Source organism: Micromys minutus (assembly GCF_963924665.1).
Source record: "Micromys minutus genome assembly, chromosome: 24".
Classification (NCBI taxonomy): Eukaryota; Metazoa; Chordata; class Mammalia; order Rodentia; family Muridae; genus Micromys; species Micromys minutus.
In genome coordinates, this window is record NC_137959.1 from 17,412,631 (window position 1) to 17,431,015 (window position 18,385).

Sequence of the window (18,385 nt, forward strand, 5' to 3'; positions counted from 1 at the left end):
CTGGAATGCTTCCAGCTTCCCATGTTCCCGTGTTGAATGTGGTTCAGATAAATCCAAAGTCCCCATTAGTGCTTCCAAGCATGCTGGGATTCAGCATGTACACACAAGCTATTCCTTCAAGGGCACTTTTCTTAACCTCTCTCTGGGGAGGAACAGCTTATCCATAGTTCAAAACTCACACACTAATTTGGTTCCCCTCAAAAAATTTATTTTATTTATTTTATAAACTGAAACCACAGCTACAAACATTTTTCTTCACTGGCTTCTGCTTACTTCCAACAGAGTTCTTCAGACTCTGTGATGGGAAAGCTCTCTGGGCTACAGACCCCTTCTGTGGAACAGCATTGACATGGCTGTTGGTGGCTTCCAGAGTTGTGCTGCCTTCAGCTTCATTTCTGAGTGTCTCCCTTGGTTGCTTCCTCCACCTCCATAGCCCGGAGGCCAGTCCAGAAAGCTACTTCCTTGTATTTGAGCTTCTTGGCTTGCTGGGTGGTGGTCCCAATCTGAAGGTAACTTTCCTTCTCGTCATACTCTGGCCAGTATGGCAGTCCCTCCCCATTTGGGTTCCTGAGAACAGAATCGAATAGAGTTTGCAAGGCCACTCTGTGGTCCTCAGGTTTCTCCGAGGATTTTAGGAATTCCTTGCCATATACATTGCCAAGAGGCCACACAGCCCCTAAGACACACATTTACCTTCTACATGGCAGCCTGCCCAGTTTTAGAGAGTTCTCATTGTTAGAATACTATAGCCATTGTTTGGTCACTTAGACTTTAGAAACTGCCCCTTCCCATCTGGTGTGTCTCCAGCACCCCAAATCTCCCATCAAACCTGCTCTTTTTTTTTCCACTAGCCTCACCCGTTCCAAGCAAAATTGCCCCAAAACTTCATCATCATGGTGCTGAGGTTGATCTCCTCCTCTGAGGCACCCTCTGTGGGGAAGAGACAAGAGTTACTGCTCATGGTGTGGTGCATCAGTTGGGAGAGTTTAGAAATTCAGTCTTCACTCCTAGCATATACCTGCTGAGTGGGAATCTGTATTCTTAGAAGAGTTAGGCTGCGTGTTCTGTTTAAGCTTGGCTATCTAGGATTCACAAATGGGCACATAGTTTGCCCATTTCTTTGTTTCTCATGGTTATCCGATATTTCCTCTTCACTCAGTTTCACAATGCCAAACCCCAGAGTTTCCTCTGCCTCACAAATTGCTGACTTTGGATCTTCTCCCATTCTCTCATTTTCTTAGATTCTGAAATATACCAAAACTATTAGCGTTCTAAGGGTTCACATAAGTGGGAGGCACCCAGAGATACTGGTGTGATAAAAATAGCCATGATATGAGTCACAGGTCACCTACACAAACTGAGAGTCATGATGTTGAAGATATTTGTGAGAAGCTTTTTAAAAATATTATATTATATGTTAAATATATTACATATTTAATATATTGTTAAATATATAATATATTTGATACATAATAAATATATAATATATGATTATACTTAATATATTATATAAACATATGATGCATTTAATATATAATTATATGTATTATATAAAATTTTGATATGTAGGCAGAGATATGGGAACATATATGTTAGTCCCCACCCAAGCTTAACACCAGCACTGTCTCTTCTCTCACATTCTATATGCAGATATATTGAATGTGAAATATAGATATATTTCTATCCTGGGATTAGAAGTACAAACAGTGGTATTCTTGCATGAGGCAGAGCCCTGAAGGTAACCTGCCACTTGTCTAAGTGACATCATGAATCAAGATTATGAGGGTGACTATTGGCTAGGATACAGCTTCCTTTATATCTGTTACAGGAGGAGAGACTGCTTGATGTAGCTCTGTTTTTGTTGTAGTCTGAATGTGAAATGTCCCCAGTATGTTTGTGTGTTGGAATGCTAGGTATCTAACTGCTGGTCCTGTTTGGAAGGCTGTGGAACTTTTAGGAGGTTAGAGACTTGTAGAGTGCAGGTCACTGTGAGCGAGCTTTGAGACTTAAACCCTATACCCACTTCCTAGTCGCTCTCTGATTCCTAACTGCAAGTACAGTGTGACCAGTCAACCTAATGGTCCTGCCACCATATTTCCCTCACTGTAGAAGGTGGTAGCCCTGTAAAACTGTGTGTGTACAAACCCTTTCTCTTTAAGTTGTCTTGGGCAGGTATTTTGACAAAGAAATGTATAAAATAACTAACAAAGAAATGTATAAAATAACTAACATGGTCCTGTTAGGAAACTAGGGTTAGGATGAGAGACACTTACTTAAGGCCACCAAACTAGGACTAGATGCCAAGGCTCTGAATTTTAAGTTCAAGCCAATGGTGAGCCATTACCCTTTAAAAATGGTGTCCCCCAAACTGAGTAAACTTCATCTCCATGGTCTGCAATCACCATCTTGGGTCTCATGTTGGACACGAAGCTTGGGCGATATTTAAACTCATACATGTAGGTGGGGACTCCAGCATCTGAGAAGACAAGGATTCAGGTATGCACATTAACATATAAACTTGGGTGGTATAAAGGCCCTGAAAATTCACAGTTAGGAGGGAAACAGAGCTTTAGGGGATCCTAGGAACTTGCTTGGGCTGCTGTTGGTGAAGCTGGGATTTGAAAAAGTATTGTTGTTGTTTATGATGTTGTTTTGGTGTTTTTCCCTAGTACTCAAGCTATCTGCCTGAGCATTAAATGCAAGTCTCGGAAGAGCCTGAGCAGTCTGTCTCTTAGGCTTTGTTAGACCGTGAAACTTGAGGTTAGTATTTGAGTCTTGCTTGAATGAGAGTGGTAAGACCATCAGGCATAAAAGGAGAATGAGTTTGCCTCTTTTCTGTTCTTTGTCGTTCTCTCTCACCACCAAGGATGTCATGTCTCAGCCCATGCAGCATTGCTCCCGCCCACCAGATCGCTGTATCAGCTAACGCTTCTGCTTATGTACCAAGCCTTGCATCCCAGGAACCACAGTACCAGCAATCAGAGGGCAGCAAAGACACCAGCAGAGAACTGCCTCTGAACAGAGGATAAGGCCTTGAATCAGAGTGGTGGAAAACGTTGACCCCTTTCCCTGCTTTTTGTTTCTGTAAAAATCTTGAAAGGATATAGAAGAAAAAATATTCCTCATGATCCCACCACAGAGACAGTCCATTGGTGTTTTATCATATATCCTTCTCTCTATAAACTGGGATAATACTCGCCAAGACATCTTGGAACATACTGTAACTGTTTTTCATGATATTAAATGTTCATCTTTAAAATAGTAGATAATTATGGCACCTCAGCATGAGTACATAGAGTTGGCTTTAGTGAATTGCTTTCTTAGCCACCACCCTTGTCCAGTGGTTTAGCAAGAGTTGGTGTTTTGAACACGTGTCTATTCATGTCCCTGTGATCCACTTATTAAGTAGTCACTATAAGGGCATGAACAATTTCCTGAGAAAAGAGTAACTTAGCCACCAATGAGAGGAAAATGACTGTGGGAGGAACATCAAGCCCCAGCTGGGAGAAGAGAATATTTCCTTTAGTCAGTGTGTCTGGTTTGAAACTTCTTGCCTCAGACCACTGAGATAAGATCAGTAAAATTGTACAATTATAAAATCAAGTCATCAACAGAAAGTGGGGCATAGATACTTGGGTAACAACAATTGGGAACAAAAAAATTGTCCTGGGAGGTCCCACAAAAAGCACCTGAAAGAACACATATCATTTTAGGTGAGTCCAGGCTTTCATAACATCCTACCTTATCTACATGGTCTTGGGACAACTTTGGAAAGTCCCAGAGAAGATCCTCTTTGGCCCTCAAAGTACTCACACCTGTATTACTTAGCTGGACAAAGGCAGGCATGGACAACAGTGGGTCCCTGATCCCCCTTTCCTCATGTCCTAGCACCTTCTGTCTCTGCGATTTGGGTCCTGTGTAGTCCTTAATCCTGTGTGGCTTGTTCTATTCTTTTTTTTATTCCTAGTACTGTAAACAAGCTGCCTTACAGCATGCCTTGAGCATGAGCAGGTTCTCCGAAATTTTGAGTGGGTTAAGGACTGATAGAAAACCGTAAAGTATTGTGTCTGGGTGTGGGCAGTGTCTTTAGGGGAGACTGGAATATGACTTGGTACACTAACGGGGGGAGGTCCACTCTCAGTATGGACAGGTGTCATCTGACCTGCTGGAAATCACAGAGAACAGAGAGAAGGTGATGTCCTCTCTCCTGAAGCTTCTTCCCCTGACCTTGAACTCCTTCCCAGGACTCCAGGATGCTCACATATGGACTTTGAAACTTACACCAAGGCTCCTCAAGGGCCTCTGGCTCCTGGGGTTAGACTGAAAAGCACCATTGGCTTCTTAGGCCCTGAGGTCTCTAATCCTGTAGTCATTTAACCAGAACCCCAGGGTCTCCAAACTGTTTCTGGCCCCAGAATCCTTAGCCTTAATAATCCTGTAAGTTAATTCCCCCAGTATATCACTTCTTACCTGTCTGACTATCTGCCTGCCTGTGTATCAGTTATCTATCCCCTACTGGTTAAGACTCTTGGCAGACCCTGCCAAACTTGCCAAGTGTTTGTACTTTATATATACCAGTGAAAGTTTGGTGACTCTAGCAGAGGCCACTATGCCCCACACATACTCCTTGTTTACGTGCAGGTCAGCTCCAGTACCTGGAGCTCTTTGACTGAGGCTTTGCTCACTGCTAAAGGTTGCCTTGCCCAAGTGTGCAACGGGTCAATGAATCAAGGAACTAACTCACTGAACTAACATTCAACCAATGGCAAGTGTGTGCTGAAGGGTATGCCTACTTCCTTTGTGACTCCAGTGGGATAACCCTGAGATATGTCTTCTGCATGCCTCTAAGAACTTCCTGGCAACTTCCTCCATCCACAGCAGGCAAATTCTTGATAGTGAATCACTGATTGGTCTCCTTCCAATATCATATCCTCATATCCCTATATGTGCTTAATGTGATTAACTCCTAAATTGACTATTTGTATTTGTGCCCAGGCATAGAGATTCACGTAAAAAAGAAATAATAGAGAATATACACCATAATACCTCTGGACCATATGAAATGAACCTTTGAGTTCTGACCCTCATCAGTTTTCACATTTGACTACACTGGGAGTGAGAGTTCCTCTGATGTCCAGCCGCCAGAACTCACCTCTGTGATACCGAGCCACAATCACAGATGGCACAGCAAATAACACATCTCCCATCATGTCTATAAAGAGCTCTTTCTTCTTGTCAGGACAGTCTGAACCTCCCAAGTACTTCTCAATGGCCACTGAAGTCAGTTCCTTAGAGATATTCTGAAATAAACCAAGAAAGAGCCCACCCCCACCCAATGAGCAATGTGTGTTTTCCAAGCAATTGAGAATACTCTGATTAACTGTGACCATCTTCAGTGCCGTGCTAATACTTACTATGGGGCAGGAACTTCAGGTTCTTGTTCCCTTTTACTCTACCATTTAACAGGGTGAACCCTCAGCCCGTCCTTGAATCCCAACCTCTCAGATTCCACTGATACTTACAGTAAGTGGGTATGACTTCCACAGAAGAGATGTGGCTGTCTGCTGGTCCAGTTTGCCTTCAGAGAGTGGATAGCCCATCATCTGTTAAAGAATGGTCAGTCATTTGTCAGTTGTTGGCAATTAATGGGAATAACCAAACCAGATAACCAGTCAACCAAACTGATGCAGAATGGAGGTGTTTGCAGGCCTTGATGTATATGGGATCTAGTGAAATTAGACAATAGTAGTTAACTTGATGTATTTATCCAGAAACTGAAAGAATACAGAAGATATTTAAAACATGTTTAGGAGAAGTTGACTCTTTGTGCCTGTGTGTACATGTGTGTGTAGTGTAGTGTATAGTATGTAGTGTAGATGTGTATATAAGTGTATATGTATTTGTAAGTATGTGTGGGTGTATGTTTGTTTATAAAGCTGGAGTACACACAAGATCCTTCAGGCAGTGAGAGAAAATCTAGAGCAGGTATTTAGAAGCCAAGAACCAGTGCATAGAGGTCACAAGACATCCCACTATCATATCATGTGACTGAAGAATCCACTAGCTCCCATTTATGGCAGTGTCATTGGATAATCTCTAAAATATTCTGTATTGAGAGCTGTAGATTTCTTACCACGTGCTCATGTGTGCAAACCTCAGCAGTCAGAGACAATCCAGCATCAGCATGGCTGTACAAATATGACCCACCCCCTGCTATGCTTACTTGGGAAGAATACCTGAGGTGGGGCAGACTGTCCATGGTCTCTGTTGAAGCAGCTACTGTAGAATGCTTACAGTTACCAATCTTTAAGATGCTACCTGAGCTATTAATGTCTCAATCAAAACGTTTTCCTCAAGGAACAGGGGCAATTTTCTCTAATCTTTGAAGCTTCTTTGAAGTAAAAAAAAATCTCCAAAACAAAAAACAACATCCCCCCAAAAAAATTTAGAAATATTGCTCTGGCTTTTTCTTTTAGTATTTATGGGGAAAAGTCCCTAAGTTTGATAAAGGCTCAACTTTAACTTACAGATCTGAATCCTCCCATAAAAAGAAGGATGTTTCTTCTGCAGATGAGTGTGGATCAACAATTCTGTATCTGACTACACAGACTCATCCCTCCTAGCAAACTAGCTCTTAGAGAACATCACAACATTGAAATCTCTTTCAATATTGGTGGCAAGGACCTGAGTTAATTTTGTAGTTCATCTAGTCCCTAATGCAGTCTTGCTACTAAGTAAACAGCATCATTCTACTTGATTATGACTTTTCATTGTTTATTTTTAGCACAAAAAAACCCTCTCTCATTTTCCTTTTGTATTCCGATTTTTATTTAAGTAGAACTAATCTTCTCTAGTATTTGTAACACAGTAACTTAGTGTGCTTCTGGAGATTTATGGGGTATGTGAGTTCAACTACAGGGTAGAAGCCACTGTGACCCAACCTGACTTCTGACCTTCCAGCTCCCTCTCCTTTCTGGGTGTCCTTGGTTATTTCATCTGAACAGTTTCTGCCACTTCCTGGCCTTTGGGCTAATAAGCCAGCAGTTATCATCATTACAGACCTCTCACTTGGATCTTGTCAGGATTCTTTAGAGAAAGGCAAAGAATTTGGAGAGAAGAACTCCTAGGACTGCACTTCCCAGAGCACAACTGGACCATCTTGGAGACTGTTTCCATGGAGATGCCTACTAGTGACAACGGGGACAGCTTCTGTGGATTCATAGACAAGAAAAAAGTCCTGGGCTGGATAAAGATGGGTTCTGGGGTTATGAGATCACTATTTTCTCACCGTTGGAATAAACCAGCCAAACTCTTGCTTGTTGATGCCTACGATGTAGGGGACAGTGTTGAAACTCTTCTCAGCCAGGATCTCTTCCGGTGCCTTTGGTAGAAGTACCCCATCAATCACAGTGGTCAGGAAAGGGTAGCTCTGGGGAACAAGGCAGCATATGGTTATGTATTCCTCAGAACCCTGTCTCTTTTGTGGTCTAGTTTGTCTGATGGTGAAACACACACTATCAAACTACATGAGCCTGGGCAATGACCAGAGAAGTTCAAGGCCCTTAAAGTGATTAAAGTGACTAGGTTCTGCAATGGGATAGAACTCTGACTTGTGAGTATCACAGGTAAGGTGAGAAGGTGCAATCTGGAATATTTGTATCTCTAGCTCTATGTCTCTATATCTAGATAGATAGATAGATAGATAGATAGATAGATAGATAGATAGGTAGGTAGATAGATAGATACATACATACCTATATACATATATACATAAGCATATTAAAAGATTTATTTTAACTTTAATTATATTCCTATGTCTGTGGGGGCTGTACATGTAAGTACATGTGCCCACAAAGGCCAGAAGAGGCACTGTATGCCCTGGAAATGGAGTTACTGGTGGTTGTGAGCCAACATTGGCCCTACGAAGCAAACTCAGGTCCCTTGCAACAGTTAAAAGTGCTCTTAATCTCGAAGCCATCTTTTTAGCTCTCTCACTTTGATTATTGATTACATCAAATATATAACATTTTGACTATAACTTGTCATCGAAGCCCATTTGTGGAATTTCTGCTGACTGTGGAGCACTGTGCTATTTAAAAGAAGTGGATCACTTTGCACTGGGTGCTTAAGGAAAGGCTTAGCATTTTCCCAATGCTAAGGAACAAAAGTGTAGAGTTCTCTGGCTTCATTTTCACAGCCATATTGTCTCCCACACATTTTAAATATCTTTTTTATGTTATGAACTTATATATTTAGCTTCTTTTTCCTCTTTCTGTAGCCTCATCAAACATTATAGGTGTCATATTTGCACCTTGTAGGATAGCCTATCTTACATGTAGACAAGGCTCTTCTTTTGGATCTAATAATATATTGTTGACACTGTCACCAAACCCATACTCAATAGTTCTGTAACTGAAACCTAAACTAATGGCACCTGACACTTTTTTCATATAGTATATTATAGCACATTTGTGTTTAGTTACAGCAGCCTTTTCCCTACTCTCTGGAATATTTTTAAAACAAGAAATTAGTAGACTCATCAAAGTATTGGAAATAATACAGTAAAGCAAAGGAGAAAGAGTGCTTCCCCGGGAGTTACATGGAGCCCTCCTTTGATTCAAGATGGGATTTTGAGTCTCATGTGACTCAGACATTCAAGGCTCTGCCTGAGAGCAGGAACAAGTTTTAAGTTCCTCTGAGGACTTAGAAACACATTTTTACAAATAGCTCAACTCACTAGCATATCATCTGTCATTTATATAGACTAACTTCATCCATCTGTCTCTATATAAATGTAAGCTCTCCCTGAGGACCAGAGCCCCTCACCTCCAAGATAATTGCTGAGAGCCACAGAAACTGAAATTGACTATACCACATAGATAGACATCTTGATAAAATGACAGACATTTTATATCTTACCTTTGATAAAAATATTTACCAGATTAAGTGGAGCCTGGTTTACACATCTCCAGCTAGGAAGCTGGTTGTGGTTTTGGTTCAACATGAGATCTAGAACTCTGGTGTGTTTGGAACTTGGGTTTTGGAATCAGGCTACCTGGATCTGAAACCTGGCTCTACTATGACTAGCTCTTCCTTGGGAATAGTAATGTACCTGCATGTGCTACAGTTTCCTCATCTGTGAACCCACTTGAAGTAAGCAATTGAACAAGGGCAATGTTCAGCACAATACTTGTACCGGGAAAGGCTCAATAATAGTAGATATTATTTTCACTGGCAGATTTATTTTATCATCTGGGTCACTGTGACACTATTTTTGTGCTGTCTTGCTAGTTTCATATTCCATGTACAGCCTTCCTCTTTTTGGAGAACGAACAGAGGGCTGGAAGATGCTTAAACTGAAAATCATAGTTTCAAGGTCCCTGAATGAATGAAGAATCAATGACTGGCTAGCTCTTGCTGTATGAAGCTCAATAAAACAAAGCAGACCTACCCAAAAGGTCCCAGAATTCTAATCCATGCTAGCTAACACTGGAGAGCAGGTTCTGGGTGCCACTATTGCTGCCTTAGTAAAAGTGTAGAACACAGAGAGAGCTGATGAAGGAGGCTGCACAGGAAGAAAATAATCTGAATGGAGCAGGTGTGTTTGGCCTTGGCAGTGGTCTTTGGGAGTGAAAGATGTTGCCAGGTAGAGGAGGGTTGGGACTTCCACAGATAGAGTTACTACTATGCAGGGCTATTCCCAGAAATGTCAAGTAGCTTGTGATATGGCCAAGTGAGACTATCAGAGAGAGGATCACGGGTCAGGTCACATTTTCGGCATAAGATGTGGCACATAACAAACATTCGGATATGTTTTGAGTGTGGTTGTTTTTAATGGAGGCAGGATGATGTGTGAGATAAACAAGGCCCAGTTTTAAGAAAGGAGGTAGCATACTTCGGCATGTGTTGTGCACGGTAAATCTGCTGATATCATGACATGGGGGCAGGAGAGGAAGTATATATAAAAAATAGAAAAAAAAAAGTCAAGAAGACAGGCAGTGAGGGTCCTCTGAAAGTAGCATCTTCAGAGGGGCCATCAGGAACAGTAGGGACTACAGTGACAGTCATGGGCCTCGGCGATGCTGGTGGCTGCGCTATGCCATCCAGGTTCATTGTCCCCTTTGGTTAGACAAGAGGGGTGGGCATTCTTCCCTCTTATTTCTTAGTCTATAGCTTCCTTCAGCAGATCCTCTCAATTATCCCTCCAAATATGTCCAGCCACAAACTGTTTTTTGCCACCCTTGTGCTGAGGCCTTGGTATAATTTACTAGAATCTCTTCCCTGGAAGGTAGCCCCCGCCTCCACCCTGAGTGATCTCTGTTCCCGCCTAGTCTCTTATCTACTTTCTCTTTCCATTTTGTAATCTGTGGATCCTGGTAAAAACCAAGTCCACATCAGTCTGTTTTATTTATTCTGTTGGAGGCATCCCTCCCCTTGGAATGGGAAGGGTCCAGGAAGGTCCAGAGTACTGTTTCCCTGCTCTATCCCAGTTGCAGAGCTGGTTCTCACCTCATTGTAAAACCTTGAATGGCTGAAAGAGTCTCACACTATCCTTACAAGAGTATCAGTGAGTTGCTAGGGCACCCAGGAAGAGAGCATAGAACAGGACTAGAGATATTTGACGTTTGCACAGCAGATGCCACAGGACATTACTAGAAGGTGAGAAGGCAGGGCTGGAGCTGGAGAGCCAAGATGGAGTTTCTGCTGAGTATATCCGTCCAGAGCATCTCAATGAAGGCTTCCAAGATCCTTACCTCAGCATCTTAGCCCCTTCCACTGAAGGTTTTAGTCTAGTTTCCCCTTCCAGGGCCATACTGTGAGCAGAAATGTAAATGAAAAGAAAATACCTGGGCCCAGGAGGCTGAGATACTCATCAGTCACCCTGTACTGGGCCCACAGCTCTGCCTGTGGTTTTCCTGACTATGCTATTCCATCAACACACTACCTTCTCTGGGCCAATGCCACATGCATGCTGAGAATAACTAGTATTTTACAAGAACAATTCTTTGCTCCATAGTTAATTGAAACTTAAAGGTGGTAAGACTCAGCACCTATGATGGAAATGCAAAGGTCCTTACCTCTCTGGGATCTCCAAGCAAATCAAGAGCAAAGAATTTCTGTAAAGACAAAGGCCGAAGATGTGGTGAGCAAGAGTCCTTGTACACGGGCTGACCTTTAGCTACACTCCTGAGTTGTCAGGTTCTGGCCCCTCCTTGGCTGGGCCCAGTGTGTGAAGACCTGAGCTCTACCAGGCATGAGAACGTGACTGAGGAGTAAGACAAAGATGGATAGACACAAGCAAAGAGACAGACCCTTGGACAGAGAATGAGGACCCTTAGCTCTGGAGATGACACGGTTAGTATGCCCATCTTTCCTCATATGTGTTTTTATTCTTGTGTTATAAGAAGAATCACTGAAGTAATTGTCTCCAAGTCTTAGACACTGTTCATGTTTTGTTCCAACAGTTTGATCATTTTATGAGAACCTGAGAACCTGATATGCCAGGGGAAACAGGCAGTGCCCAGTCCTAATGGGATATTGCAGGATCCAGAATTGTTGTCAGCAGCTAGCACCGAGAAAGAATGAAAGCAAGAGCAGGAGGTAGAGGACTCAAAGTTTCAAGTTTCTCTAACTTCTTACTCACATCTTCCCAATAAAGGGACTAGGTCATATGGCCCTAGATGCTGTGTTTTCAGTGTTTGCTCTGACAAGCTTCCCTGTGCTGAGCACCATGGTTATCTATCTTCTAGTGTCATCTTTCTTTCAAGCATCGTAGCTGGGTGTACAGAATGCATAGTCTATCTTTCTACCTCATCTGGGTAGACATCTGAACGGATGCATGGCCGTGTAGTATTTGATGGTCATATTGGTGAGTTGGGTGAATTAATGCATAAAGTGGTAATGAGCAAGTAACAATAGTAAATCTGTGTTTGGTTGGAATGGATGGTGGGTATAAGTAAACAGTGGCTGGATGGCACATAGGTATGAAAATGGTCACAAAGGGTAAATGAAGCAATATCGATAGATTAATGTTGCGTTTGTGGAAATACAACATGTTTAAATAAGTAGGTGAATGGCTGGACTAATGGATGATGGATGGATAGATGAAGAAATGGATGAATGTGTGATAATCCTAGAATTAGACCACTACTTATAACTGATAGTTTCTCGTTTTACATAGTTAATTACATATCTCTATTCTTGATTCTTCCTGATTCACAACTTACAGAAAGAGTAAGGAAAAGATTGAGAGTAGGAAAAAAAAATACTTGCAAAGTTCTAGTTCATAAAGCCAACTAATCAAGTGTTAGACAAATTATCACACTTCTGAAAACCTTCTTGCTTAGTATTTCCAGCCCGAAGAATTGGAATGGTTGTCACATCTGTGAAAAGAAAATGCTTAACTTATTGTAATACATTCACCTATTATAATAGCAAAACAGTTGTTTTGGTAACCCTGGGCTATTGTGATGCATTTTTTTCAACAAAACATTTTTGAACACTTCTAACACTTGAATCTTTTCAGACTAAAACCATCAAGCTTGTATCAGAGGGCTGACCCTGTCCATGAACGGGTCAGGACATGAGGAGCTCTGTACCTAAGTCAGAAGTGTGGGGAACACTGACTTAGTCACACCTACCATCTTCAGGGTCGTTGCCAAGAGTTCCTCCTCTGTCTTCTCACGCAGACAGTGAACTATATCAGCTGATGTAGTGGCCGCACACCCTGTAGCCATGGCAACTTGCTGCAGTGATCACAGGGAATAACAGAGATAAAAAGCATTTTCTCTCCCTTTCATGAACACAGACAAGGATTCTATCTCAAGCCCAGTTCTGGGATGTGATCGCAGAAAGACCAGCAGGTGAAGGTTGTGGCTGATCAGTATTGCCCCTGTTACTGATTGGATTGTGACGTGAGTCACTTACACATTTGTGTCTTAGCTGCTATTTCCCTGATGACATGAGTGTGGTTATTGATTTTGAGAACGACTATGCTCAACTGCAAGCACAGAATCTATCTTTTGGTTTCATAACTGTCAAAGCAAAACCACTCCTCTGCTGCCCCATGAATCACAGAACAAAGCTACTACTTTCTTGAACCCTGAGAAAATGTGTAATCTTGGGGACAGGTGTGGTACCCATGTGGACTGGAAGCAAACTGGCTGGAGGAGGAGGCACAGGTGGATAGAGGTGGATGATGGTATGCACTTGGCTGACTATTCTCTGTCCATTCTGTCTGCTCTGTCCACACCAGCTTTCACTCATCTCCCATCACAGGATTTCACTTTGTGCAGGACATTTGCACATGCTCTTTCTTCTTGGGATATCCTATGCTCAACAGGTAAATGTGGCTTCTTTCTGACCTTTCTGGTTCTTACTTATTGGCCATGTTCTCACTAACTGTTCCTTCTGGATTCTTGAGATTTCATCAGATTCAGTTATTCTCTTTATGCATCTTCTTATTGTTGAAATCTTACCATTGATTACATAATTAAAAAAAAAAAAAAAACAATCTCCTTTACAAGAATGGATGCTTTCTAAGTTGCAAGGTTATCAGTGCCACAGGGAGGAATCATCCCAAATCCATAACCTGCAAACAGAGGACTAGAACTCAGATGTAATGATAGGACATTGATTCCTGTCCAGCCTAGCTTGCTTTGCTACACTTGGAAGAGTGCGCTCAGTGGACACTGCAGTGAGCTGGCGGTACATTGTCTTGAGCTTGGGTCTCAGCTTGGTCATGATCACTTAGTGACCTCAATAAATCACTTCTTCACTGTGATCGCTGAGAAAATGAATGCTATCTCTAATGCTCTTCCAACATGTGGAGATATCACCTGAATATCTCAATGGGAAATTTCCTTGAAGGTTCGTGCAGAGCTTAGAATGGGCTACAGTGATGACCTACCTCAGCCCCACGCCGTGTATTCTCCCTGAAGAGACATGGTGTGAGGGCCACACCACTCTCAGAAATGGCCCTGTGGAAGAGATTCTTGGTCAGTGGAGATAAAACCTGGAAGGAAGAGAGGAGAATCGTTTATGTCCAACGGAAATGGATGGCCACCAACCTGTTCATCTTGTAAGGTTCCCTCCACCTATACTTCTTGCCTGCAGACTCTGATTCTCAGTGGATGTGGCAGCTCCTTACCTGCCTCTGCTTGTTTCCTGCTTTCCAGAGCCAGGGCTAGCTAGTGAGTATGCCGCATGTATCTATGATAATCATCAACAGCACTGGAAGGAAAGGCTTTGCAGTTCCTAGCTACAAAGTCTATTTCAATGTCCCCAGTACTCAGAAAGTGTCCCAAGGAAAATAATCATGAGCATCCATAAAACTATTCCAAAGACATTTTCTTGATGAGTGGTAAGGATTATACTTATCTTTGGTTATAGGGACAGATATTTAGAAGTTATGATTTTCTCCAGTGGAGTGACACTGGGTACATATCAAGTATATATCAAACACACTCAAGAGCAGGTCCTATGCTTAGGAGTAAATGACCAACAATACATGAAGAAAGTTTTTTGTTGTTGCTGTTGTTTTTGTTTTGGTATAGGAGTGCTTTTATTTTTATTTATTTTTTGGTGTTCTTTGTATTTTTTTGGCTTTGTTTTTTGTTTGCTTTGGTTTCTTTTAAGACAAAGAACATAAAGTCATGTGGGTAAAAAGTAGGAAGATCTGGGAGGAATTGGGGGAGGAAAAGAACCTAATCATGTTATATTGTATGAAAAATAATAAAAGCCAACAAATACAAACTAAATAAGGTAAAAAGAAACAAAATTCATGGTGTATATGATAGTAGAAATAAAGGACAACTTTAAAAGTTCTAATATAATACTGGGTAATAAAAATAATTTATAATTACCATGGATACTATGCTATTATAAAAGCAAGTATTAAGAAAAGGCATTTAGCATTTTAGGAAGTGTTTTCAGTGGTATAATATGGAGAAAAGATTTTCTTAAAGAGTTACACAATACATAAAAGAGATAGTGAGGCAGGGTAAAGAGATGCTAAACAGAGGCCAGGGGTAGAGATGAAGTTGTCAGAGAAAGACAAGAGGCATGGACCTTAAGATGCCACAGAAACATTCCCTGGGTGCTGGGACTGTGGATGACTTCTTTCTCTTTTGACATAATCTTTTTCCCTCCTTTTAAATTTTTTAAAAATATAAAATATTATCCTGTGAGTACTCAACCACGAATTTGATACATGCTTAAAAGATAATCGGGCTGACCAACCCAACTCGGAGATACCTGGAGAGTTTTGTACAGCTCCATTGAGGGTCATTTCATTGTACAGCTCCTGGTGCCATTCCATAGCTTCCCTCAGTGTGCCCCCATCTCTACACTCACATCATAGGTTGTTTGTGACCTCTTTGCCCTTCCCTGGCCCTCTCTGTTACCCTCTGTGCTCTTCCTCTCTCTCACTGACTTCCCTTAAATCATACACAGTACCTTAGGCCTAGGGCTTACTGCCCACCTTCTTAGGCATGACCTCAAAGGGAGCCCTGTTTGCTCTCTCAATGCTCACATTCTCTTAACTTGTAAGTGGAGTTGCCAGCCAAAGTGTGACCTTCTAGATGGCTGTTAGCATTTCTTTCTTCACCCCAAGTTAGGTGAGCTGCAAAAACAAAGTGACTAAGAACAAGAGAGAACTTAACCAAGAGAGAGGAGTAAGGAACAGTATGTTCACAGGCTTAGCTCGACATTCTTTCTCCAGGACACAAAGCTGAGGTCTAAGCTTCTTTGAGAGCTTTTGGTATTTAGTTTACACTGCCTGGTACTGAGCCACGAGTACAATCAATCTGAATCCAGGTCTTGTCAGCCAATGTGCCCGTGACTAGACTGAATGGTCTTTAAGAACTTCAGCACCCACACTAGACATGGGGCTTGGTGTGAGGAATACTTACAAGGACAGAGACGCTTTCTCCTCCTGCTGACTCGCCAAAGAGAGTCACGGAGCTTGGGTCCCCTCCGAAGTTAGCTATGTTGTTCTGGACCCACTGCAGAGCAGCCACCTGGTCAAAGTGACCCCAGTTTCCTCGGCTGTGTTCATCCCCTGTGCTGTTGGGAAAGGTGAGAGTAAGCGTCGGAGACATAGCTGATGGGCCAGGAGCTGGCAGTGGCTAGGGTGTGGATTATCCTTTACTGTTTTGTATGTTAAAAGCCTCGTCTCCAGTGTGGAGATGTTGGGAGTTGAACTATCCTTTAAAGGGTCCATAGTTAGCTAGCTGAGCTATTGAGGACACTAGAATGGAGATTGATCATTCTAATAGCATTCTGGTTAGTTCTTATGAGAAAGTTATAGAGATCCCGCTTGACCTACTACTTGCTCTCTGGCTTCCTGATATGCCCCATTGTCACAATATCATCTGCCACAATGTGACACAGCCAGAGGTTCCACAGCTGGGATCACAGTGCTTGGACTTTCAGCCTTTGAAGCCCTGTGGTGAATAAATCTCACTTAAAAATTTGCATTTATTTCTTTTTTAGTTATGTGTGTTTGCAGGGATCTGCACACGTGAGATCACTGGTGACAGCCAGAAGCTAGAAGCAAGGAATCCCTCTGGAGCCTAGAGTCCTGGGCAATTGTCAGCTGTCCAGTGTGGGTGCTAAGAGTTGAACTTGGGTCCTCTGCAAAAGCAATATTTACTCCTAACCACTGAGATTATCTCTGCAATCCAACCTTATATTTTACAAAATACTAAACTTTGGGTATTTGTTATACCTATAAAAAATAGCTTAATACAGAAAACTGGTCCTAAAGAATTGGTCCACTGATGTAACTGTACTAGAAAAGGTTGGGGAAAGTGTAAAGGAATTGGAGGGGCAGGCTAGTCATCCTGAAGTGCTGTATGTGGAGTGCAATACCTGGTCACCCGGTCACCTGGTGACTCAGATGACCAGAAGGTTAGGAGAGTAATTGAAAATGAATACAGTCTCTGATTGTAATAAAGACTACTCCGAATGTCTTCACAGAGAACTTGGATAAGCTAAGCTCATGCTCAAAGCCTTATGGGAGGCTAAATGAAGACCGATAGGGCACTTTACATGGTGGAAACAATCTCTATACAGATGTGTCTTCCGGATATCGTGTGGACACTATTGGCTGCTGGAGATCTTCAGTTGGAAGTAGTGGGCAAAGTTAAATAGACTAGGAACACTAGTGTGTGGTTAGAGAAGGAACAGAGAAAAAGCATTTAGGGGTAGAGCCAAGAGAGCACCTGCTAAAGAGATTGGCAGGAGGCTAATCATTGGGAAAACAGGAAAAGGGCTTGAGAGCCCTCCTCACAGGCATGGACACCTTCCAGGACATAATGACTTCAAGGGAAGAGTTCCAGACCTTTCCTTGGACTGTCTACCCGAAGTCATCTCAAAATTTTCCTCCTAGCTAGCAAGATCTTCAACCATGCAGCTAAGAACACACTATTAGAAAGTTGGGAGCCCTCTGTGGAGGTGACTATGACCCAATATGGAACAGTCACTGCATTAGTGGCAGTGAGAAAACTGAATGGTCACTATGCCAGTGTAGGCCAGGGACACGGAACTTTGATGTTTGTAAGTGTAAGGAGCTGATGACTAGCTGGACTCTGTATCTACAAAGAAGAGCTAGGAAGGTTTGCTGGCCACACAGGTATGGAGTATGAAATAAAGCAGAATCTAGACTCTTGCAAGGACTTTATTATAAACATTCAAAAGTATAAAACCCAGGACAGCTGCTTGGGGGCCTTAGGAAAACAGGAAGAGAGATTTTTGTGGTCTAGGTAGTTGTCAAGAGCTCACACTGTCTCTGTGAAATTAGGGCAGCCACTAGGTAGACATCCCAGGAAACATGAGGAGACAAAGATGGCATCTTGGCTTCAAAGTAGAGGCGGGCATCATAGTTACTGTTCTATTAGTGAGAAGAGATGCCATGACCAAGGCAACTTATTAAAGAAAGATATAATTAGGAACTTGCTTACAACTGTTTCAGAGAGCCAGTCCCTATCATGGTTGGAAGGATGATTGCAGGCAGGCAGACAGAACTCTGGGGCAGTAGTTGAGAGCTTACATCATATCCAAAAGCATCAGGCACATACAGAGAGAGGGGGGAGGGGAAGAGGGGGAGAGAGGGAGAGAGGGAGAAAGGGAGAGAGGAAGAGGGAGGGAAAGAGGAGAGGTTGGGAAAGAGGGGGAGGAAGATGGAGATGACATGTGTCCTCCAAGAAGGCCATATCAATTAATCCTTCCCCAAACACTTCCACTAACTGGGGACTAAACATTCAAATATATGAGTCCATGAGAGCCACTTCTTCAAACTACACTGCAGGGAGGGTAGAGGGTAGTGGGAATGCTTGAAATTTCTGGACAGGGAGGAGGAGTCATATAGAGGCCAGAGGATAGG

The 18,385-nt window shown here is 42.4% G+C and overlaps 1 protein-coding gene across 1 annotated transcript in view; it reads right to left on the minus strand.

The window, feature by feature from the left end:
- Positions 1-389: 389 nt before the first annotated feature.
- The window catches only part of LOC308435917 (uncharacterized protein), a gene marked incomplete at both ends in the record, with an annotated part of 51,640 nt that continues 33,644 nt past the window's right edge, over positions 390-18,385 (minus strand). The window contains 10 exons of the mRNA XM_080936650.1: positions 390-567; positions 858-930; positions 2,345-2,476; positions 5,153-5,300; positions 5,523-5,603; positions 7,289-7,429; positions 11,079-11,117; positions 12,642-12,746; positions 13,910-14,014; positions 15,912-16,065. Coding sequence (XP_080792776.1) covers positions 390-567; positions 858-930; positions 2,345-2,476; positions 5,153-5,300; positions 5,523-5,603; positions 7,289-7,429; positions 11,079-11,117; positions 12,642-12,746; positions 13,910-14,014; positions 15,912-16,065 — 1,156 coding nt within the window. The remainder of the gene's footprint in view (positions 568-857; positions 931-2,344; positions 2,477-5,152; positions 5,301-5,522; positions 5,604-7,288; positions 7,430-11,078; positions 11,118-12,641; positions 12,747-13,909; positions 14,015-15,911; positions 16,066-18,385) is intronic.